Source organism: Salminus brasiliensis, chromosome 6 (assembly GCF_030463535.1).
Source record: "Salminus brasiliensis chromosome 6, fSalBra1.hap2, whole genome shotgun sequence".
Classification (NCBI taxonomy): Eukaryota; Metazoa; Chordata; class Actinopteri; order Characiformes; family Bryconidae; genus Salminus; species Salminus brasiliensis.
Window position 1 is genome coordinate 15110201 of NC_132883.1, and position 24502 is coordinate 15134702.

At 40.8% G+C, this 24502-nt stretch overlaps 2 protein-coding genes across 6 annotated transcripts; one reads left to right on the forward strand and one right to left on the reverse strand.

Annotated features, from left to right (window-relative positions):
* Positions 1 to 888: 888 nt before the first annotated feature.
* On the forward strand, positions 889 to 12082 carry inavaa (innate immunity activator a). 3 transcript variants are annotated; one of them, XM_072680911.1, is made up of 10 exons: positions 889 to 1001; positions 5847 to 5952; positions 6448 to 6581; positions 7207 to 7329; positions 8379 to 8610; positions 8739 to 8792; positions 8895 to 9123; positions 9718 to 9876; positions 9999 to 10695; positions 11362 to 12082. In XM_072680911.1, exons 2-10 carry the CDS (start codon positions 5898 to 5900, stop codon positions 11452 to 11454), a joined length of 1776 nt encoding a protein of 591 aa, XP_072537012.1. In that variant the 5' UTR covers positions 889 to 1001; positions 5847 to 5897; the 3' UTR covers positions 11455 to 12082. The 3 variants fall into 3 exon arrangements, with proteins under 3 accessions (XP_072537012.1, XP_072537014.1, XP_072537013.1); XM_072680913.1 differs by having other exon boundaries at positions 9721 to 9876; XM_072680912.1 differs by having other exon boundaries at positions 889 to 985.
* Positions 12083 to 12264: 182 nt separating this feature from the next.
* LOC140556833 (uncharacterized) lies at positions 12265 to 23818 on the reverse strand. Of its 3 annotated transcripts, none has more exons than XM_072680915.1 (11): positions 23599 to 23818; positions 22524 to 22587; positions 21753 to 21819; positions 21596 to 21623; positions 19394 to 19534; positions 18941 to 19072; positions 17124 to 17174; positions 16870 to 17015; positions 15511 to 15651; positions 14569 to 14688; positions 12265 to 13857 (listed from the first exon to the last, which is right to left on the reverse strand). In XM_072680915.1, the coding sequence occupies exons 4-11, from the start codon at positions 21614 to 21616 to the stop codon at positions 13644 to 13646; spliced, it is 966 nt and encodes a 321-aa protein (XP_072537016.1). In that variant the 5' UTR covers positions 21617 to 21623; positions 21753 to 21819; positions 22524 to 22587; positions 23599 to 23818; the 3' UTR covers positions 12265 to 13643. The 3 variants fall into 3 exon arrangements, with proteins under 3 accessions (XP_072537016.1, XP_072537017.1, XP_072537015.1); XM_072680916.1 differs by having other exon boundaries at positions 12265 to 13793; positions 16870 to 17018; XM_072680914.1 differs by having other exon boundaries at positions 16870 to 17018.
* Positions 23819 to 24502: the final 684 nt, after the last annotated feature.

Sequence of the window (24502 nt, forward strand, 5' to 3'; positions counted from 1 at the left end):
TCCTGCCCCTGGTGGTCAGGGTTAGGCCGCTTCTGCATTCACAGGTGGCTTTCTGCCAAACTCTGCACTACTGTAGATGTCCCTGAGGACTCCCCTCTGCCTTTCACATGGAAATAAAGGCCGGTTTAATTAGCTCATCTCTACATTCAGGGAACGGCACGGGCAATGAAAGCTGACCATCTGCCGGGCGAGCGACACAGCCACCACTCCTCCTTCCAGCAGAAAAGGAACAAAGGGGAGGGGGGTGGGGGGTCCTTAGGGCATTAGGGGCGAGAAACAGGGTGCTAAAGCACAAAGTCATGCAAACTGCAAAAACACCCCAGTTTAATGGTGTAAAGTGCTGCAGGTAGCGCTGTGACCTTCACCACCAACAGCAGCGTTGGATAGGATTTGGCTTGGAGGGCGAAAACATTTAAATAAAAAATAATAACGCTATTAAAAAAAAAACTGTGACTGTAGACACCATTCATCAGGCCAGGAGAACTATCAGCCAGCTGTCTCTGGCACTCGCCTCTTGTTTAACTCTCTTTGTCTGGACTTTCTCCCGCTGCCTCTATTCAAAGCCACCCAGCAGCTCCATGGCCACTTCCCCAAAGCCTGCAACTCAGAGATATGACGATAAAGGAGGGGCGGTGGGCTTTACTAGCCTTTCCACTCTCCAGTAATGAAGACATAGACGCACCGGGTCACGTTTCTTACTGTCATTAAAAGCCCACGCCTGTCTCTGAGACGTTTTTGCAAATGAACAGTCGACCAAAAATTTTAGAACAGTCCTATCATGAATAGGACCCCCCCTTATCCAGGGGTAGGATCGGAATGGTACGGTCCAAAGGCAGCTGTCCGGCGTGTGTGAACGCCCCTCTCTCACATCCAGCAGTGCTCAGCGGTTGGAGAGCTCTGCGCTGCGCTGGAGAAAGCCTGGCATGTGCCAGTGTGAGGGAATGGATTAAAGAGCAGGATAGCCTTCTTTCAGACGGATCACCAAGTGAGTGCTCGAAAAGGTATGGCTCGACTAGGGTGGGCTTTTAGCTGTGGAGTGGGTGTGGACCCGATTGCCATTGCGCTACGCTCAGCATCAGTATCTTTCCTTAACAGTCTCCATCAGGGCCTTAAGTAAAGACCTGTGAGGAGTAATGCGTGTAAGTGATCATAAGAGTGTGTCATTCTGAGATGATGGCATGGGTGGTGGTGGTGCCGTGACTCTGCATGGACTAATGCCTTCCCATTGAAGTGCTAGTCCCAGTCCTGAAAGGATGTGGGATGTGGAATAGAAAGACAGGGCTGTCTGAGTAGGACAGATAGGTTCACCACCTCGGTTGACTTGGCAGGTCAGCACAGGCTCAGCATTCAGCTTGGTTTGGTGTGATCTTGCATGTTAATTGATCGGCCTGTCCACTCACTATGTGCTTAGAGTTAGTGTCTGTTCAAGTCATACAGCTTGTTAAAGGGGGGGTTTCATTACGTCTTCAAACCTGCTGAATAATTCAACAGTTGAAATGTGAACCTGGCATGAATAAGTGGTTGGGTGTAAACTGGCTTATTGTAGAGAAACTGACTGACTTCTGTTTCGTTAGAATGGTGGTGATAGGAACCAGGGGTCACAATGTCTACAGTGCAAAGTTAGCCATTTTATTTGGGATCCAGAAGGACCAGGGAAGCTGCACGTCTTCGGAGATTTTATATGCAGTGTTGAAAACGATGAAACTGGGGTATATCTGAAAAAGTTTGTTTTCTTTAGGGACTATTTTGCTGCACAAGCAGCTGCCTGTACCTCCTCGCCTTGAATGTGTTAAAAGCTAAAGTGCTCCCTTAAAGCCAGGATAGAACTATGCCATATATTCCTTAATGTTTCATGTAATAGCTTCCTTTGAGGGAGGCATTTAGCTCTTCAGACATCTGGTTCCTGTTACTGACACTGTAAAGCCGGTGGTCAGTTTCTCTAGTATGGAGCATCCTATATCAAACCACTCTGAATGACTTAATTATGCTTAAATGTTGAAAAATTGGTAGAACTATCGTTTGAAAATGAAAGTGCTGATAAAGTCGAGTGCAATCGATAGATCTACAAGTGATTTGATTATGTTAATCACAGTCTGGCTGATGATTAATGTGATTGGGTTTGATGTAGATGAATGCTGATTGACTGCCCATTAGCTGTAAAGCAGTAGAGGGTTGAGCAGGCCTGACTTTGCCTAATCTTAATTCACTGCCTAAATAGGCCAGTGTTACAGAAGGGTTAATAAATAATGGTTTATCTGCAGCCCTACACCCTAACCCACTCCTCTCCCTGTTCCACCTTTTTGTGGGTCTCAAATCCTTTCTGGCTTCTCACCAGAGGCGGAAATAAGTCATACTGTAAAGTCGTTTGGCCTCTCCCATAACATCAGCATCTACGCGATTCAGCACCCCTTTAATTACAGGCTGTACATCTATCCTGGGTCGGGTTCAGTTCTCCCCTCAGAGTTTCCGAGGTTTGGCCCGCTTTGGGAATTCCAGGGCTCAGCCGCAGGCGGTAACGAATACAGCCTTGGAGGAGCTCCAGAAGATCGCAGCTCCACAGGCTGCTTTGGAAAGGGTGGCGGGGAATCCGGAGGAGAATGCGTCTTCGCCTCTGCTCCGTAATTGCTGACTCCAGAAGCACCCTTTTCCGGTGATGCCTCATTGCCATGCTTCAGTGAGCTGCGAGGATGGGTGGATCAGTGCACTACAGCGTTTTCCCCCTCTGATGAGCAGATCACTGTCAGTCCAGCTATGTCCTATAAGATCATTTGGTGCAATTAGCTTTGTAGTCTAGACAGAGTCTTGTTTCGAGGGTGGGGTGAAGTGTGAGTGCAGGGCTGTCCGGGAAGCATCTCTGAGGTGCATTTTCTCAGAGGTTGCAGTTGCTTTGAATAAAGCTTGCTTTGTTTCAGTGACCTCATTTATATTATGGCCTTAATAAACACACATTTGTTGTTATACAGGTATGTGTGTGTGTATATATACACATACAAACCTTTTTTGCTGTTTTTCACATTTGAATGTTGTCCTTTACAATAGAAATGGTTTTGACTTGACTTTTGCTGAACATTAAGAAGTTTCCTTCTCCTGTAAAGCTGGCCTTGTATCTCCAAAAAAATTACATTTTACAGAAAAAGGGAAAAACGTAACTTTCAATAACAGTCAAAGTAAAAATAACTAGCATTTCTACTGGTTTATTACTCATATTTCTTGCCAGATTCACTATATATAGTGTTATAAATAATAATACTACATTATTATTTTTACTATTAATATGTAAAAAGGAGATATCTGATATATAATGTTGCTGTGACACAAAATATTGTATCTCCATCTTTATTGTTTTCACTTTTCATAGTCAACATAGTTTGACCCTGTTTTGTCACATGACCATTACACTATGTGATTATACTTCTTCACAAAGTCAGACTTGTGTTGTTAGGCCTGATAATGTGGCTCAACCCTGTTTTCCTTTGCTTTTTCTGGGAAGTCTGGGAATTTTTGTTCTAGAAATGTAAGAAAACAAGCACACGCTCACACACGCACACAGAGAAAGAGAGAGGGAGAATTGTATACTCTGCATTCTCAGGAGGCTGAGGCATATGCTATCAGCAGATACTGTCCTCTCAGCAAATTGGCCACATTGCTGTGTTGATACAGGGCTTTTGTTGCTATGCTTTCCCACTCACAGCGCATAATGGGACGAGCTGGTCTGCTGGTCCGAGTTGAGTCAATTTCTTAGCTAAGCCTGCATCTGTCTCCACCAGTTTCAGGCCTGAGTGAGTAGAAAGCCATCAGGGATGCCACAACGGCCTCCTGCGAGATGTACCCATATTAGCAGATCTTTTCGCCGTCCAGGAAGAGGCGATGATAATGATCCAACGACAAAATAAACCCTGAGCAGAATATCTGGCCTCACGGGACGTTACTATCTTCACCTCTTCGTTTTTCTTCAGGAAGTAGAGACCATTTTGAAGTCGTTTCTGTGTGTGGCCTCGCACGTTCTTCATAGCCAGCGCTGACCTGTCATGAGACAGAGTAGTATCTTCTTCTGGATATGAAAAGATTCTTTGTTATCTGTCTGAATGTTTGGGAGAGGGTTAGGCAGCAGCCTTGCAGACATGTGAGAGCGTGAGTTAGATACTAAAAACGAAAACAGGCTCAACCTTCATGCATGTTAACCCCTTAAACTGCAGCCTATTTATTCTGTTACTGATCTTAAAGGCTGGTTATCCAGACACTACATTGAATGATTCAGGAACCACTTTGAAACTGTAAGTTGTGTAATTATAGACCCTGAGACTTAAAGGGTATAAAGGTTATATAATGGTGGGCAAAATGGCAGAAGTGTAGCCTTATTATTCTTGAAGACTAGCAAGGTGTTTTAGGTTTGTTTTTCAGTTTTTACATTAACCAAACTGTGCTGAACATCAGCGCTCTAGGCCTTGACTTGGACACACCACCTACACATAACCAGGTGTTTACAAAATTGGGCCAACAGTGTTCCCCATTTGCTATACAGGCATATACATATACACACCTCATCTTAATCTTCATTCCTCATTCTTCCTCATCATCAATAGTAATTCTTTATGTACTGTTTTCATTATAACCTAGAGCCTAAGGAGAAGCTGGTGCAGTGCAACTGACCTCACTTTTTCACTTTTGTCATGATTAAGGGACCAATAGAAATGCCCAATGATAACGTGGAATAAAATGATACTGTCCTTTCATGCAAAAATGTTGTATCTCCAAAACTGCAACTTTTCAGAAGAAGGAAAAAAAACCTTCTAAATGTAGTGTCAGTCAGATGTACAATGATTTCATTCCAAGTCATTTTGGAGCATTTCTATCAGTCTATAACTTTGACACAATGTAAAGGACAAGTGCCAGATTCACATCAAAAATGAAGGACAAATGGACCAATAGGAATGCTCCGAAATGACTTAATCCTTCTCCTGCTAAGTTGCCATTTTGTATATATATATATATATATATATATATATATATATATATATATATATATAGATATATAGATAGATATATAGATAGTATATAGATATATAGATAGTATATAGATATATAGATAGCTAGTGGCCCATAGTTGCATACCTGCTGAAACTACAACTGCCAGTGTAAAGTGTTAAAAACAGTTAAGTGGTAATGCATTTACAAAGGAGCCTAAGTGTAAGTAAGTAAAGTAAAGCTTATTACAGGACAAATTACATGCTCTTTGAAATAAGAGATGCTGTAATAGTAGCACTAGCCTGAGGCAGAGTCAGGCCCAAGACATTGTTCCACTGAAAAGTGTTTTTTTATTTTTTTTTCGGGAAGGGGTTGGAGAGGAACAGGTGCAGCCTGTGGGTTGGGGGGACGTCCCCTCGGCCATCTGTTTTCTTTAGGGGGCTTCTAGTTTCCCAAACACGTTCCCTCACACACTCCATCAGTGCATAAGCGTGCGCACACACACACGCCAGGTCACCATGGCGCTGGGTGGAGAATAAAGCACACATGTGCACGGTCAGCCATGGGACATGCTTCTATTGTGCTGGGAGACATTAAAGCAGTCGGGCGGTGGGGGTGTCGTGGACTGAAGGGTGGGTGTGTGCGTGTGTGTGTTTGTGCTCAAAGAGACCAGTTGCTCTTTCTTTAGCCTTAGTTGGAGGTTTGATGCTGAGGAGCTCAGGCTTCGGGATTTGCCTCAGCAGGTCGAGTTTTGCATATCACATGACACTCATTTGGTTGACAAATATCAAATGGTTGATCTGGCCTGATTAGATGAAGAGGTGCAGGATGGCAACAAAAGAAAGACTCATTTAATCTCATATTGTGCTTCATATCAACAGAAACCCCCAAACTGCAGCTTGTCTCCGTGAAGCCGGATCTACACAACAGATATGGAGTGCAAGGAGGAGATCAGCGACTCAGACAGCGGGATCATTTTAAACTCTGGTAAGGGTTAGAGACTACATCTGGTTGACACTGAATGTACAAATTTAGCCAAAGACTTTTTAATAAGCCTAATATGTTGTTGATGCTAATAAGCGATTTGTGAACACCCCTTCAAATGAATGCATTCAGCTACTTTAAGTCCCAGCATTGAGCTGTGGAGCAGAGGAACTCTGATTCCTCTAAAATGATGGTGTTCCAATCCAACATCCTGACCTCACAAACACAGCCAGGTCAGGCTCTGTTGCAGTAATGACATTTTCACAATTGTGCTAAAAACTGTGGACCAGCAAATCTGCCCATATTTGCCATATTTACACCTGTCTGCAGCTTTACTGAAATAAGCTTCTCAGGATCAGTTTTGGTTTGTAGCTTCAGATCCAGATGCAAAAGTTAATACGTAGGGCTTTCTTCTAAGTAATAAACAGTAATAATGATAATAGACTGTACAGTCTTGCTAAAAAAACATTGAAATGCATTGCGTCATTTTGTGTGAAGGGCCAGACAGTCCTACTTCGCCGGTGAAGGATCTTAGCACTCACACACGGGTCATGAGGCTAAAGCACCAGGCACTGGAGGACAGACTAGAACTGTGTCTTCTGGAGCTGAAGAAACTCTGCATCAGAGAGGCTGTGAGTACCATGGGCCCGACTTAACGCTACTAATATGGCTTTACTGTACTAACATGACTTAGAATCTATCACAGTTCTACATTTCTCAACTTGCTTGTATAAAACAATGTGATAAACCCAGTGTCCACCATAAACACAGTGTGAAAATGGTATTGTCTGTGGGATATTGTAGTTTTAATGTCACCGGTCTTTTGTAAGGGCCTTTGAAGTCACTCTGAGAAGTGGTGGGGCGCTGAATCAGCTAAACCAATCAATGTGCATCAGTGTGCTTTTGGTAGGCGTTCTTTTGTTTTGCAAAGCGGACTTCAATGGAGTCACTAAAGCGAGTCAACAGTAGACCGTCCTGAAACAGATGCTTCTTTACAAACTTAGGCAGGGTGTTTCTGATTCACTGCAGTCCACAGATCCTGAAGATTTAGGGGAAGAGCTATTTCACCACAAAGCCCCTTTGTGGATGTGGCTACAACTCTGGAAGAAAAAGCAAAAAACAAACATCTGCTTGCTGAATGATAGCCAATGACAGGTTCAGCCAGAGACGCTGCTAAATATACGGTCATTTCTACACAAACAAAGTCACAAAAAGTACTTTATGATAATGACTGTGTTAATATGCTAATGATCACAGGAGCTGACTGGAAAGCTGTCCTCTGACTTCCCTCTGCTGCCTGACGAGAAGCCTCCGCAGATCAGGCGGCGCATTGGAGCAGCCTTCAAACTGGATGAGGAGTTGATTGGCCAAGATGGAGAGGTACCGGAACTTCTAGCTTCTCATTGCCTGGATCTTCTCTAACCACCACTTCTGATACCATTTTAACAAGTATATTATGAGGATTATACTTTAGATATCAGTTAGCTTTTAAGTGTTACCATGTAAAGCAAATCATTAAGCCCATGTTAATCTAAAAATTTCAAAAGGCTTCAGTAGGCTCTCATGCCCTTTCAGTGCACACAGTAGTACACAGAAAACTTCAATTTCACATGCTGACATCATCACTGTCATGCAAAAACCTTCAAAATCTCCAAAATGGCAGCTTTACAGAAGAATGAAAAAAAGCTTACAATGTAAAAAGATTCCAGGTCATTTTGAAGCATTTCTATTGGTCCATTCGCCATCAAGTTTGACACAATAAAAAAAATAACAGTCAAAAATGGAAAAAAGTTTTTGCCTTGATCGCTAGCCATATTTTTGGGATTTTATTTATAATTAGTATTATTCATTCATTTTAGTGAGTAAGTATTACAACTTATTCAGTAACTGTTATGTATTAAATGTATAACTTAATGATGTTATTTACGGGTAATTTAGGGGGTTCATGCATGGGTTCATACAAAAGTCTTTATATTTGAAAAGTTAATCTGGGGGCTAGAAGTAGAGTAAGGAGATTACAATGGGTTAAACTGGACAAAGCCATAACAGATGATAAATTAGTAAACATTGAATTAAAGGAATATTGTGATATTTTGACAAAACTGGATAAGTCAATCAGGCATGAAATGTTCAGTGCCCGAAGTTTTTGATCCTTCACTGAAAGTCCACATTATCACCATCAACTGCAGATCTAACTTATCATACACTCACTTTAAACTATGTGGAGATTTAGACTATGTGTCTGATACTGGAAAACTCCATCTTACCTATTGGCTAAAATAATATATATATATATATATATATATATATATATATATATATACACACAGTGTCAGTATATGTACAGTGTCAGCTATAGGCTAATGTCTGTCAAGAATGGCTGTCAGCTGCTGACCATCGTTTCCTGGCTTTGGACCATTTTTCTTCAGGAATCAGAGCTGCATGTGCTGGAGGCTGATCTAGCCCTACATCGGCAGATTTATGAGGCGGCCCGTAGGCTGTCCCTCGAGGAACACATCAGCAAGCCGGTGAGGAAGAGCCGGCTGCAGCAGTGCAAGCGGGAGGAGAAGAAAGTGAAGGAGCTGCAGGAAGCTGTGCTGAAGCACCGCATCAACCACGGCTGCGTCTCACCACAGACCTGCCGATCCTCCAGGCAGAGTGGTAAGTTGATTAGTCTCTGACTGCTGATTTCTAAATCACTCTTGTTGATCTCATAACATCATCACTTCGCTGAAATTTTGAATATGATATAAATATTTAGCATTTTGTACTTTGGTTCTCATTTTTAGATCTTGGCATATCTGATGATAGCTCGCTGTCTGATGCTGCTGCACTTGATGATGGTGAGAGTGAGAGTCCTTATATGCCACTATTTCAAATCATATCATATCAAACACTGCAAAAAGATTTAATGTAAGCTCTTTAAACTCTTTCTGCATCTACAGATTTAGAGCCAGGCCCCCTCTCTTCGTCAGCTATAAACCCAGAAGGCAGTTTCCAGCGCCCGGTGACCCTCACCCTTTCCCCCAGTCACGGCCCAAAGCAGGCAGGCTCCAGCTCCAGCCTGGAGTACGAGCGCACGCCTATCCAGAACACTCCATGGAAGGAGTCCAGTCTAGATCAGCCCTACCAGAAACACAAGAAACTCCCCTCTACCAGCAGCAGTAGATCAAGGTAATTGGACATGTGGTTCTACAGCTATTAGTAAGTTTCCTGAAAAGCTGCAGTATGTCTTATCGATGGGTAAAGTATCGATGGGTAAAATGTAGCTAAGAAGTAATGGAAGCTCACAGTATAGCTTGCTAATGAACATTTTTGCTAACTGCAGGCCTAAAAATACTCCCTTTAAGCTACATTGAGTTATTTATAAAAGTGAGTAAGTGCACTAATTGCACAGCTAAAGTAGCAGTCATTTTAAATGTGTATACTACATCAGCTACATTAGCAGCATACCCATAGGCAAAAAACAATGATGGCAACTTGGGACATGGTTTAGGGGGAAGGCACACATTTGTGCAGAATTAAAAGTTTCACTGAACTGTCCCTTTTAAAGAAATGTGTTGTGGGGTAGTATTTATTGGCTTTGGCCATTTATCAAGGATTATAGTAATGAGATTAGTCTCACTAAAATCCCTGAGGGGATGAACTCACTGCTGGAATCAAACAAATGCAAAAGGAATCACTTCAGATATGATCTGTAATTACATCAGTTCATCATAACTGAATGAAAGTGATTCATCACAAGTTTCTGTGTCCTTTCTGTGTCAGCAGCAGTCCAACAGGAGCCCCATCTGACCAGAGACTGGATGAAATTCCTCCCACTCCCAAGTTTGTGTTCAAAAGCCTGGCAATGCGCAACAACAACTCCAACAGCGCCCCCTCCACCCCTGAGCTGCCACTACGTCGTCATGTCTCTCAGTCCTTCAGGTAAGAAAGCGAAAAAGCAGCAGATTTATATACAATATATTATAATATGTATATTTTTAAAAATCTAGAATATATTCTATTATATTTTATATAAACAATGTAATTTATACCATTTATAACAGACTTCCTAGACCCAAACTGGACCTGAGCAAGCCCAACTCTGACCTAAACCGAGTACGAACCAAGCTGCCTCGCCGGCGTGTCACTGACTTTGCCCTGGCCTACTCGGTCCAGCGTCTGTATCAGTGTAGCTCAGAGGACAGCAGTTCGGAGCACTCCATATCCTCCTACAGCAGCTCGTCCAGCCGAGAGTCTGCCCCTGAGACAGCCAAAGCCTGCCCACCTCCTTACGGCTACCACCGCGCCCCTCAAAACAAAGCACAGGGTCAGCGGGCTGCCCCCAATCTACCCAAAAACAACCTGCTCCGGCCTGTGACCAGCTCTTCACAGAACAACCAGGAAAGAATGCCGCTGGAGTCCAATATGAGCAGGCTCAACCTTGGCTTGACCTCACCAGCTGAACCTGGAAACCTAAATAAGCCACAGCAAGCAGAAGCAACTTCACCTAAGCGGATACTGAAGCCCCCTCCACCCCCATACTCAAGGTTGGCCCGAGCCCCTTCACTGAAGGAGTACCCCAACCACCCCAGCAGGCTGCTTCCTCGTGACGTGGTAGCAAACGACCTGAAGTCCTGGCATCAGAAGAACATTGCTGGAGAGATGAAACTTCAACCACTACAACGACACGGGTCGATGCGTGCAAAGCGCTCACCCAATCAAGAGCCCCCACCGTACCACCAGATCCAAGCACTGAGACTGGTAAAGACACATTACACCACAATGTATATTTGTCACTAATAGTGATACCAATCTTAAAGAGACAATAAATGTAATAATATTGCCAATGTATTTTTGTATATGGCCAAAATTAGCTTTAGCATTGTCAGAAAGCAAACTTATATGTTATATAAAACATATTTCTTTATTGGGAAAAAAATAATTAGGTTTGTCAAATTGGTTGTAAAGAGCTCAAAGAATTCCAGCATGGTACTGTAATAAAATACCACCATTGCAACAAGTCAGTTCGTGAAATTTCTTCCATCCTAGATATTCAATGATAAACCGTGAGTGGTATTGTTGAAAATGGGAAGCATTTAGGAAACACAGCAATTGTTGTTATATTTGTTATATATGTTATATTCACTAATGGTCTCGTCCAGTGGTTCTCAATCCTGGTCCTGGAGGACCCTCTGCCATGCACATTTGTTCACCTGTGTTCACCTTGCTCCCAACACACCTGATCCAGCTAATCAACTAATAAACCAGCCATTTCTGGTTTGAAGTTAGTGTGTTAGAACAGAAAATCACTCTAATGTGTAGATCAAGGGGCATGCTTATCTTTTGAGTCATCTATACATAATGATGACTTTTTGTGTTTATTAGCCATGAAAAGGCTGATACTGATTATATTGCTGTTCTTTGCAGGTTCCTCAGAAAGTGATCCTCCAGAGGGCTTCTGATGGGACTCCTATGCAGTGGTATGAAGAAGAGGATTGTGAAATTGTAAGCCAGGTGTAATCACAGTCTGCTGGAATAAGCTATGTACAGGACAACCCCACATATACTTCAAGACATTCTTTAATACACGTTGTCAATTTCTTTTGTCTATTTATTGAGCCAATGGACTCTGAAACGACCTGCTGGCAAAACCTGATTCTGACCAAGATTTTGACCTGAGGGTGAAGCTGAGCCAAATTGACATGGCACATTTTTTGACCTGCAGACTCTTTCATCAAGACTGAAATTCGAGTCTGAGACTTACTTGTAAGGCGTTATGCCTTTATTATTATTATTATTATTATTGGTCTAGTGCATTTTTTATCTATGACTACAATTGCTATTTCAAAATATGCCCCTTAAAAATGTAAGTGTATATTTGTGTCTGGTACACAGTCTTGCATAATGAAGGAATTGTTAGCGTTTTAGAGCCCCAATTATTTAATGTAATACATTATGAGTTTATGTAATATTGTAATATTTATGTTTTTTATTCTTATTTTAAATTAATCTCTTTTTCTAACACATTTTTCTATCAGATGTTTTAATAGATGCTGCTGTTCTGTCTGTTTTATAGACTGCTTGTTGGTCTTAATACAACCTACAGATAGGTTTCTTTTGCAGCAGCAAATAATCACTTTGTTATATTTGTGTACTAACCACTTAATATGTATTTTATGTTATTTATAATAAAATATTATAAACTGTCTTCAAGACCACTATCATTTTTCTCCACACACAACCAAGAAGGTACAAATCAGTTCCTATTTATGATTTATGAACAAACCTGGATTAAAAGCTTTACATTTATTTGTTGATTAAAACACCCATAACACTGCACAGCAGCCATTACACACATTAAAACCACTGAGGATTAAGACACTATAAAGCCTAAAGCTTATTTCTGCTGTGCTCCTCATTACATAAAACTAAAACACACAATAGAAATGACAACAACAAAACCACAAACACACGGCAGGCAGATGGCAGGGTGGATTTTCTGGTCAGGAGTTTGATCCCTGGTGATGCCACAGCAATCGTTGGCTGGAAGCCCCACTCTTTGGGTGGGTTAGATGGCCCTTCCACTCTAGCCAGCACAGATGTCTGTAACAGAACTGGCCGGTAGCGTTCTCCTGCATGTCTCCTGCGTGTTAGGTTGTCAAATGCTGCGGTTTGTGTCCGTGTGTGGTTGACTTCATGTGTCTCGGAGAAGGTGTGTGCCCACACCTACCAGGTCTGTAGCATCATTAGAGGAGTCCAAGCTAGCATGTGGAATTGGACCGGAGTTGGACCCCAAAGTACATTTGGGGAGAAAACAATAAAAAAAGAAATAAATAAACATAGATTTTAAAAATAGAAGTTAATGTGCAAAGACTACAAAATGATTTGCATGTTTTTTTTTTATAAACTTTAATCAATTTTCTATCCAATTTGGATCAATTAGCCAATGGCTAGCAGCATGACCAGGATTCAAACCAGGTATCCTCAGATCATAGTGACAGCAACTTAAGTCCGTTGGACTTTTTTTGTAAGTTTTAAATAAATTTTCCATTAGCTTAGCCAGTAGCATTCGTTGCAGCATCTAAATATGTATATGGATTTGTTTTAAAACAAAAGTTGTAAAGGTGCCATAGAATGCATTTACTCAGTACAGAATTTGTTCTCTGATGTACAAATAGTACAGTTGACATAGCTTTGATTTTAACCCTGTAACAAGATGCATTTCATTCCTTGGAGTCTTGCCAAATAGTTTTGGTTCTGGTGTCCTCACAGTGTCCTCCCAGTGCAGTGTGAGTTTAGCTAGCTAAAGAGATTGTAGCCAGTTGGCTAGTGCTATTTTATATCTTATCATGGCACCTACTGGCTTTCCTGGGTGAGACTTCCTCACACGGCACAGCACTTTTAAGTTCCCCTTCTGATGTGTGGTTAGCAGAGTCTAGCTAGTCTGATGCTTTTAAAGTGCTATTGTGCCATTACTTGTTAGAGATCAAGCCAAGATAGACATTTCTTAGTAGTAATGATAAAAATGTTCCTCCCTGCCATCTCTACATTAAAATATAAAAACACACCCAATATTTTAGAAAAACATGGCAGCTCTCAAGACATATTTTAACCTGTATATTCTAATCATGGGTTATCGTGCCAAAAATAAGATAAAAGGTAACCTTAAAGGAGCCTTGACTCTTTTACCCTACAGAAGAATAAGGTCCTCAGTATGCATTTGGACTCACAACCACAACACAGGAGCCTGTAGAAACCAGACTAGGATGGCTAGCATGATGATTGAGCACAGCACTAGAAGGTAGATGGTGATAATTATCCAGCGACAGTGAAGCATCCAGTGTATCAGGGGGCGCTGGCTGCAGAGAGATGTTCAGAGAAGTACGATCAAATAAGTGAACTAGGTGAACGACACATACATACCTAACAGAAAGAAAAGCAGACTAAGACTGTTTCAAAACTCACATACTACTACACTAAATACACAGTGTTTGTGGACACCATTTCTAATGAATGCCTGTATTTAGCTACTTCAGATTGCACCGATTTAATGCACAGATTTAGCTTGTCTAGTCCCTGCAGAGAAGCACTGCCAGTTGAACAGTCTCTCTGCAGCAGATTAACATGAACCTATTGGCGCAATGCCCAGGTGTGAACTAGAGGGGTATGAAGCACTGAGCTGTGAAGCAGTGGAACGGTGTTCTCTGGAATGGTGTTGCTCCATCCAATACTTTTGCGATGAGAAAATGTTATATCACCTTTTGCAGTGGATTTATTAGTATAGTGCACATAGAAGTATGTGGATTTAAATGTGTGAGTGTGCAAGGTCAAACTTAAAGGTGTAAATCTGACCTCACATTGCTTTTCACGTTTCATATTATTAATTTTTAAGAAATCTCAGAACTGGAATCTCAAATGAATAAAAGTGATCTAACAAATGAAATCCAAAAATCTGAGAAGTGTGTAATTGACCAAATAACAAGTGAATATTTTACTGTATATTATAGAAATCAGTTATAATTGGCTTGATCATTCCAAACTCAGTTCTGCTGAATCAGCTCCTTTAGCCTGATCCATCTCAGAGAATTGATGCATCTTTTACCCCTAATGAAAGGGACGAGTTGTGTTACTTACAGGCCAACTGTGAGTGTGTTGCACACACTGAGACTGTGCTGTGGTCCCTTGGCCCATTGAGAACTCGTCTCCAGTGCTGCTTTACTCTTCAGCCTGTGACGAGGTAACGTGGAGAGCGACCTACAAAGAATTCAGAAATGTAGCTTTAGTAAGGACCAAATACCATTTGTGTTGTGTCCACTGTTAAGGAGTATTAATCATATAATTACCAACTGAGCTCACTTCTAAAATGCCTTAAAAATTATTAATGCTAACTATATTCTGCAGACATGTAACACTGTTCAAATCCAGTGGTTCTTCACATTCATTCAGCTGGAAACAAAGAAACTGCAACACTGGCACATTTCCTTTGTGCAGGCTTGTCCATTTAACTCTCTCCCTGAGAGCAGATCTCATGTATCAGAGTTTCTTTGTGCCATTTGCACAAACCCCAGCATTCTTCACCAGAGTGAAAATATGGTAATCTGTTCACATGGTGCTCAAAGCATGTATGTGTGTAGATAATTAGCTGTGATGTTCTGTTTGTGTAGCCTATAATTAAGTCTGTCAGTTTTTCTATTGTAGGCATTTTTAACTAAGCATAGATTGGAACGATTGTACAAAGGGAATGGGAAGCAATACAAAAACCAAGTGGCTCTGGGAAGAGAACAACATAATGGAACAATGCATAACATCAGTATTTTGTTCATCATAATTTAGTGGTCTGAATTGTCAGCCTAAGAGTACCAGACACTTTAATGAACATGAAGGTGAACGTTGCAAAATAATAATACATTAGTTGTTTTTATCACCAAACCCTTTAGAGGATTGTTTCTTTCCTAATTGAAAAATTCCAAAAGAAGTAAACGTATCCTCTGTCTTTTTATGGTCAGTGTAGGTTTTCATACTATCCTACCTTCCATACCCTGGGGGGAGGGGGGATAATGATTACAAACGTCATACTTGTTCACACAAGGCATGTCTGTCTCCTTGTGATGTTCAGAAGAGGAATTCTGGTGATGGGAAGGAAGAGTGCAGGGGTCCAACACAGGTCCACAGTTGCACACTGCTGGAGATCCATCTTCTGCTGCACATTCTAGCTGTCTACAACACACACATTTAAATAAAAAAAGGTAAGCTGTTCATTAAAAGCACTATAGGTCAGTTCCCAGAACCTGAATTAAGCCCTGCCTTCAAACTGAATTATCAGCTCTGATATGCTGACATAAAGCTTAGGTTTATCTGGGTCTAGGAAACCAACAAACATGTGCTAAACTAACTAACTTTTACTGTTAGTTTATTTTCCAAATGTTCTGAATTAAGTAAAACATCAAGATCAGAATTGCTCTCAGTGGTGTTAATAAGATATTAACCAGACATCCAACGCATTTTGAGTCTCTAAATTCTTCCTTACAATAATGAAATAATGACACTTTCATGACAGTTTTGAGATCAGTTTTTTTTATTTTTTTTTGTTCATGGTGGAGAGGTAGATGCAGGGCACTGTAGAAAAACAATGTATCTGAATATCTAAAATCTTTTTTATAGTTTTTACCATACTGACATTCCAGATGAACAAAAAAACAACAACCATGTAGGCCTGTTTTGGCTCCGTTTGTTTTGTACACATCCTTCTATGACCACTGCTGTAAAGGAATAGGAGTTAGTTACTTTGTCTACAGTGACCATTTCACATCCATCCCCTCTTTAATGAGACTTGTTTACATCTCAACTACAGGTTCATTCAAAACATTAAAAAAGGTAGCTGGTACAATGCCCCTAAAAATGAGTTAATGCTGAAAGTGCTTTTCCAAAATGGACAGAGTTATTATCTGTAAAGGGGACAAAGTTGGATGCAGAAATGGATGTGGGGTTCTTCCTGGACAGGTATGTAAACACTGTAAATCTGTACTTTGGTAAACCTTCTTCAGAGAAACATATGTAATACTGGTCAGCTGCAGCTAACAATACTAACCTTCTAACATGGGTAGTGACCGATAAACTAATGGCAGCTCACTACAAAAATGTCAGACAGTGAATACACTAGACTATTTCCATAGCAGCCAATCATTACGAGCCAAATTCGAAATATTCATAGGTTTTTAAAGAAGCAAAGGTTTTGTTGTGGGTGGCACCACATATCAGGGTAAAATGCTTACACCATTACACCCCTCAGACATGTGAGTTTGATGCCTGCTCTAGCTATAGTATGCCACCACCATATCAAGAATTAGTTGGGGAGTATGAATAATATGGTCCCCTCTGATTAGAAGGAAGCAGGACTATAGTCATTTCCAAAATCTTTATGATCAAACAGGTTACCTTTGTTCAAGACATTGATGATCATTTACTTCATCTGGCTTGGTTTCAGTGGATCCTGAAAACTCAGTGGTCTGGATCTCTGCTGGTGTATTTGTAGCAGACACATCTTCAGATGACAGTGGGTTGAATTTGATGTCCCCTTGGGTCTTCTTTAAATAAATAGCAAAAAAGGGTCATGAATTACATAGCATCTTGTATGATGTATAGCCTTCATTGTTTTAAAAGGAAAAAGCTCATTGTTTGACTGAGCTGACCTGGTCTTGCTTTGAGATGATAGCAGCACTGATTCTGCGCCGCAAGGCCGGCTGCAACAGTGAACAACCAGATGATATGAATAAACACTTGCAGGAAATATATAGAAACTAAAGCCACTAATACATTAAAGTATTACCTGGTGAGTCTCTTTCTCAGTCTTTTGGAAAGTCTCTAATTCTTCTGCATGAGAGATTATTTGGTTGTACAAAGATCAGTCTAAAAGCCATGAACGTTCATTTCAGCTTGAGTCAAAAGCTAGGAGGAAATGGGACTTCATGAAATCATGATTGTAGGGCAGTTGGAAAGGGTTTGTAAATTGCTGTAGTGGTTTCGGTAGACAAAGGACAGTGGGCTGGGGCTAACAGTGTATTTACAGCATAAGTGGTAGGCTACAACTATATAGCAAAGAAACGAAAAACAAGAAAGTGGAACCATATTTGGTTCCATAAAGAACCATATTTGTACAGGAGATATGTGTGTGTGTGTGTGTAGAACTTACTAAAAGATTCTTCACACTCTGATATCTCTACTGCAAACATGGTTCTTTATTGAATTAAAAGAAACTTTATTTTTAAGAGTGCATTACAGGACTAGCTAACATTTTTCATCTGTGTGCGCTCCATGTGTCTACAGTGATTCAACATACATTTACTGAATACTTATCCTAGAATTTGTTGAAGGTGATTGTAAATTGCATAATTTGTTCTTTCAGAAATGAGTTTCCGAGAGTGACAATTTGTGGTAGTACATTGCCATATTTTATACATATATATATATCAGACATATTAATATTTATAGTTACCTAATTATTTAATAATAATTCTATGTGATGAGGTGTATACAACAGTAAATAGTTTGTGAGTGTATATAAAGAGTAATGTGGATGAGCTTGCCCCAGATTTCAGAGGCTTGTCGGCCTCTACTGCCCTTCTGCATCTGCTTCTTCATCTCCTCCAGTTCCACACTGCCTTTTTCATGGCGACGCCTAAGATTCTCCACGTGAGCAACCATCAGCTTCACCGCACGGCTTACTTTGGCCTCCTGCTCATAGAAAATCCATTTCCAAGCTCTTTTGGGGTAAAATACACTACTCACAGCTATAGGACCAAGGTTTGGTTAATTTAAGGTAAACAGGGACATGATGAGTTTTTAGGAATTCGTCTGTTTTTAGAGATGCTTCAGAAATAGGCTTAATTTCTAGTTAAACTGAGGCTCACTTGGTCTAACTGCTTTACCAGATTAGTAGCCAGATATCTGGTATCATGATCTCTCACATACAAGAATATTATATCATTTAATTAATCAAAATTAATGACCGGATATTGTGGTCTTGTACTGCAACTCCTACTGTCGATGTCACATTGTTCTGGTTGTTGTTCTTTGCATTTAGTTTTTATGATGAATGGACCAGGAGAAACACTCTAAAATGACTTGGAATAAAATCTTTACACATTGATGTCCACTGAAGTTGTCTGTCCACTGTTAAGGTGCCATTTTGGAGATTTTATATATAAGAATTCAACAGCCAAATTCCACTTCAACATATTTAAGACTCTTATTTAAGTTTCAGGGCACTGGGGCAGAAATCAAGCGAGCTAGTAGAGCACAACTAATACAAAAAGCAGACAATTACAAAACAGACATGTATATAGTATTTTGATTTCTTTAGCTGATTGGAAACCTAAAACTAAACTATTAATACACCATCTACCATCCCATCTACCATATATTTCTGTTCCATTTCAATATTAACCTTTGTACACTTAAAAGCATCTAAAAAATGGTTAACTGTTTAGTCAACAAATATGTGGTTTACCTGGTGAACAGCTCCAAGCACTTCTGCAGTGTTCGCAATTCGTTCGATGGTGCCGCTAATGATGTTCAGGCACAGTTCTAGACTCTGTATGACCTTTGCACGCTTAATGTCCAAGCACATTCCCTTCAGTGTCTGAAACAGAGCATCAAAGAGAAGTTAAAGAAACTGTTAAGTGAAAACGTAAATCAACACAGGGTATCTAGGGGTACCCGTAGATGTCTGTTCTTTAATTTTGCACTGGAGCTGCAAGGCTAATGAAGCTAACATGTAATGAACCTGGTTTGAGGCAAGTGTATACAATTTATTTGAGCCTCTCAATTTGGGTTTAAGCTGCTCATGTTTGACCAAAGCCCAGAAATGTGGATAGATTTGTAGGAATAGTAGAAGAATTGGCCATGTGCTCTTTCTTGAGGGAAAACAAACTTTAGACACTACATTATTATTGTGTTGTACCTCCAGCAGGTCTTGTCCTCTCTCCACTTCCAGTTTCAGGTTCTCCTCAGCATAATTGCGAGCATGTTCCTCTGCCTGCAGTCTTTGGTCCAATGTGTGCTGATCACAGTGGAAGGCCAGGGCCAGCTGACAGAAGGCATTCTGAGGGCATCATAGCCATAACTTTAGCCATGCATCCTCACCAAACATGGACAAAGTTACTACATACAGTTGTGGTCAGACGTTTACATACACTCTCGTCATAGCAAAGTCGTGCTCTCAAGGATTTTTTTGAACTGTTCTTTTACTGAGGCAGAATGAGTGTATAACAAATATCTTAAGTAAGTATAAAACGAAAATATGGTGCACCAGTTTTACAGTTTTCATTTTGGGAGCTTATCTAAAAGGGTCAAATATATATAAAAATGTATCTATTTAAAGTACAACTGGGTGTTCCAACAGGACAAGGGACCCATACACACATCAAAGGTGGTTAACATTAAGCTTTGGACTTCCAAAAGTCCTGACCACAAATATTTGGACTGTGCTTAAAAGTCAGGTCTGTGCCAGGAAACCAACAAGTTTAATGGCCAATTCTGCCAAGAAGAACGGTCAACAATCCAACCAGAACTCTGCCAGAAGCTTGTTAAGTAACTAACATTTAGCTTTTGGAATGGTCATCCCAAAGTCCTGACCTCAAAGATGCAGACTGTGCTTAAAAGTCAGGTCTTGCCAGGAAACCAACAAATGTAACTGAGTTCTACCATTTGTGCCAAGAAGAGTGGGCAAATACCCAACCAGAATTATGCCAGGAGCTTGTTGATGGCTATCAAAAGCATTTGGCCAAGGTGCAACATGCTAAGAGACATTTAACCAAATATTAGGTGTGCTGTATGCACACCAATCAGCCATAACATTAGTACCACCTACCTAATATTGAGTAGATATTTACAGACCTGACCATTTGAGGCATGGACTCCAGAAGACCTGTGAAGGCGTTTTGTGGTATCTGGTACCAGGACATTAGCAGCAGATCCTGTAAGTCCTGTAAGTTTTGAAGTGACTCCTCTTCTTTAAATTCCTCTAACTTCATGATTGACATGGATGGAAAAACTATCCGGTCAAGTTATTAAAAATGTTGGTGTTCTGTTTATTTCCCTTACTTTTAAGAGCAATATTAAGTCCCCAATCAAGACTGCATACATTCGTCTTCACAACAGTATGTCCAAAACTCAGCATGAGCAGCATGGGTCCTCACACTTACCAAACACACTGCACACATCACACTTATCCTCAAGCAACTTCACTGGCTGCCAGTTGCCCCCCCATATTAAGTATAAAATTCTTCGAACCTTCAAAATCCTACATGGTCTTGCCCCTTTCTACCTTTAATGAACGTATGTCTCCATACTGTCCTTCTTATACTCGCAGATCTTCTGGTTCTGGACTTCTGGCTGTCCCATGAATTGAATTAACATCTGTGGGTGGCAGATCGTTCAGTGCTGCTGCTCTTTACCTCTGGAATTCTTTGCCACAATCTCTTTGTGACTATTTCACTCTCTCCTCCTTCGCAAAAGATTATTATTATTTTTTCTACTTAGTGTTTTATCCTCTCCTATGTTAAGGTTCCTGGGCTTGTGAAAGGCGCTATATAAAATCAACTTATTAATAATAATAATAATACAATTATCAATAAGCCTCAGATGCCCATGATCATGTCGCTGGTTAAACCGGTTGTTCTTTCTTAGAGCACTTTTGTTAGGTACTGACCACTGCATACTGGGAACACCACACAACCACCACACACCACCTTTCATTTTTGTAGATGTTCTGACCCAATCATCTAGCCTTCACAATTTGGACCTTGTCAGCATGGATCAGATTCTTATGTTTGTCCTTTATTCCTTTAGCACTATTAACTATATTAATAATATAATAATATAACTATAATATAATATAATACAGTCTAATATCTCCCATCCCTTGACAGATGCCTCTGTATGAAGCCACTGATGAAGATAATCATAATCAAACGTTGTAATGTTGCTTTAATGGTGCTAATTTTATGGCTGATTGGTTTATGTCCTAGATGAGTACATGTAAACTTCTAACCGCAACTGTAAATCTGAAAGAAATTACAGATGACATTAATGTTGAAGATCCAGTTATTTGTGACTAGCAAATATAATAGTGTACTACATGCATAGTACAAAAAAGCCCCACCTCCAACTCCTCTTCTGTCATGTCAACACTACAAACACAGAAAAGGTAGAAAAATGTATTTTGCAGAGCTTAAATAATACATCCATTAAATCACTAATCTTGACACCATGCTACAATAAAGCAAATAACATGATCAAGTGAACTCAGGCTGCATCACCTGTTGTGGCCCAATCGCTCTATAATGGACAACTCATTCCAGGCCAGCAAGTCTTCTTGTCTGGATCCTATAATACAAAGCAATACCCTATGTTACCAAATGCATTACCATTATACATTATACTCTATACTAACTGCCTCTAGAAGCATCACCAGCACAAAAACCTAACACAAGCTTAAGATAATTGTACATTGCCAAGCTTTAGCTGGTATAAGGCATGACGGTACTGGACTCTCAGGCAGTGGAAGAATGTTCTCTGGAGTGATCTATCTGGGCTTGGCGATTGCAGGACTGCATAGTGCCAACAGTAAAGTTCAGTGAGGGGGGATGCAGGTCTGGGGCAGTATTTCAGGGTTTGGGCTGAGCCCCTTAGTTCCAGTGAGGGGTATGTTATATTCTACCGCATGCAAAGACATTTTACGCAGTTGTTTGGTTCCACCTTTGAGGGAGCAGTTTGGGGAGGGCCCTTTCTTGCTCCAGCTTGATTATGACTCTGCGCAAAAACTGAGATCCATAAAGACGTGGTTTGGAGAGTTTGATCCACAGAGTTTGACCTCAAACCCACTGAACACCTTGGAGATGAACTGGAACATCGATGGCAAGCCAGGCCTTCTCCTCCAACGTCAGTGTCTGACTCAACAAATGCTTGTTTGGCTGACGGGACACAAATTCCCACAGAAATAGAAACCCCAAATCTTGTGGAAAGCCCCCTCCCTCGCAAACACACCAAAAAGGAAATTAAACACTGTTGGGAGCACTGGCAGCATTCACCTTCTTCAGAGTCCTCATCACTGTCCAACACTTTGCTGCCGGGATTGTGGTGGTCTTTACATTCCTGCAAAAGAAAATGAAGTGAATTACAAGACACAATTAAATAAAGAGTGCAGTTGTGCAGTTTCTCAAAAGCTTGCAGGCCATCTGGCAATGGGAACAGCACTCCCTCACTATGTGATTGGTTTACAACTGGTTTTGGTCTGAAACAACAGGCACTCCTGGACAAATTAACATTTAAGAAAACACACAAGTTTGTCTTTGTAGTGTTGATTGCATTGTTTTTGATGGGGGTGATGGTGTTTGCTGCATCCCTGAAATGAGTTTATGCAGGGTGGGATGTCTGGCATGGCCATGACCAAAGCTGGCTGATCAGCATGATGGTCACACTGGTGGATCAGCATGGTCTGGCTGGTCATGCTGGTCATCCAATGAAACCACAATGACCATGATTAAGCTAAGTCCACTAGTATTACTAGCTTTATCAAACTGGTCAACCATTATGACCATCATAGCCAGCTTTCCCAGCACCATAGCGTATGCTTTTCACTGGATGACCGGCTTAGGCTATTCTGAAAACAGCTACCAGCTAAAGATGGACAGTGTACTCACCTGTGAGCTCATTTTCTGGTAAGCAAGGGGGGGTAAAAATTGAGTCTTAGTCTGTGTGAAAGCACAACAGTAACCACAACAGGCAGATAAATACACATTCCTCCTCCACCAGAGGACCAGCTATTCTTGCTGAAGCCATACTTTTGTGGGAAAACCACACTCCGCTCTATTAAAGGAGCTTTTGGCTTGTTTTCCTTACGTAAATTAAGACTTCAGTTGGAGCCAAGAGGCTTTGATTTAGAACATAAGGGGTACAAAATAAAGGCCTCTCATCGACGGTGAGATTCCTCAGCCAAAGCCTCCAAGCAGTTACTACAGGAAACCCACCGAGACCACAACTGAAACTGGCTGAGCGTCACCAGATTTCACTGACCAGACTCTTAGTTTAGATGCACATTAAAAAACAATTGAGGTCAGAAGGCAAGTATGCATGAAAAGCCTGGGAAATCAAATGTTCTCTTACCGTGCGGCCCTCTGTGCTTTCAGCTCGCTCCTCACTGTTATGAAGGTTGTAATCCTGTTAGGAGATAAAGCAGAGCCGCAGACTGTCCACTAACTCCACTGAGTCCCCTGTGAAGACTGTCCCCCCGTGCTACACATAGAACCGCCGCTTTAAGGGAACCTGAAAACACAGTCTGGCGGGTCGGTTGTATTATTATTATTTATTCGGGACACAGTGTGGAGTTCTGGCGCTCTCAACATCGCCACGACGTTCACATCTAACTCCTCAGGGAGGTGAAACATTACAGGAAGTTGTGAAGCTCATGGAAAAGAGAGAATTACCTCAGAAACCGACGTGAATTTAATCTCGTCAGTAACCCTAACTCTCTAACTCGCTAAATTGAGGCAAAAAGATGAATGACATTTTTAAAACCACGTGAACAGCACCACCTTTTGACAACGTCGTATAAACGGTGTGTTTGCTGGGGACCCACAAGAACAGCATCCCCCTTAAAGTAAAGCTACACCCTACCTGGGAGTGAGGGTTAATGCTAACATACAACAGTAGCCAGTTTTGTTTTTATAGCCCAATTTAGATTGACAGCATTTCTTAAAACTATATATATATATATATATATATATATATATATATATATATATAAAATAATAGAATTATATATATATATATAATTATTATACTAACCCCTATATTAAAACAAAATTGACTAGCTAGAAATTACACTAACTACAGATTCATGCAATGCCATCATTAGCTGATATTTTGTAACCACACATGCCTCATCTCCATCAGCAAAGCTAAAAATAATACTCCAGTATTTAATCATGTGGTAATGTGCTAAAGGGGGGCATTTTTTGCCCTGTCAGGACCTCACTGTGCTTGAAACAAGCCATTAGCACCAATAATT

Bases quoted from the DNA above. Each gene is read 5' to 3' on its own strand.
- inavaa (XM_072680911.1), top strand. From the start codon at position 5,898: ATGGAGTGCAAGGAGGAGATCAGCGACTCAGACAGCGGGATCATTTTA. The intron at 5,953-6,447 runs GTAAGGGTTAGA...TTTTGTGTGAAG, and splicing joins CGGGATCATTTTAAACTCTG to GGCCAGACAGTCCTACTTCG. The intron at 6,582-7,206 runs GTGAGTACCATG...TAATGATCACAG, and splicing joins AACTCTGCATCAGAGAGGCT to GAGCTGACTGGAAAGCTGTC.
- LOC140556833 (XM_072680914.1), bottom strand. From the start codon at position 21,616: ATGACAGAAGAGGAGTTGGAG. The intron at 19,073-19,393 runs GTACAACACAAT...GCTCTGTTTCAG, and splicing joins GAGGACAAGACCTGCTGGAG to ACACTGAAGGGAATGTGCTT. The intron at 15,652-16,869 runs GTAACCTGTTTG...TGTGTGTTGTAG, and splicing joins CATCAATGTCTTGAACAAAG to ACAGCTAGAATGTGCAGCAG.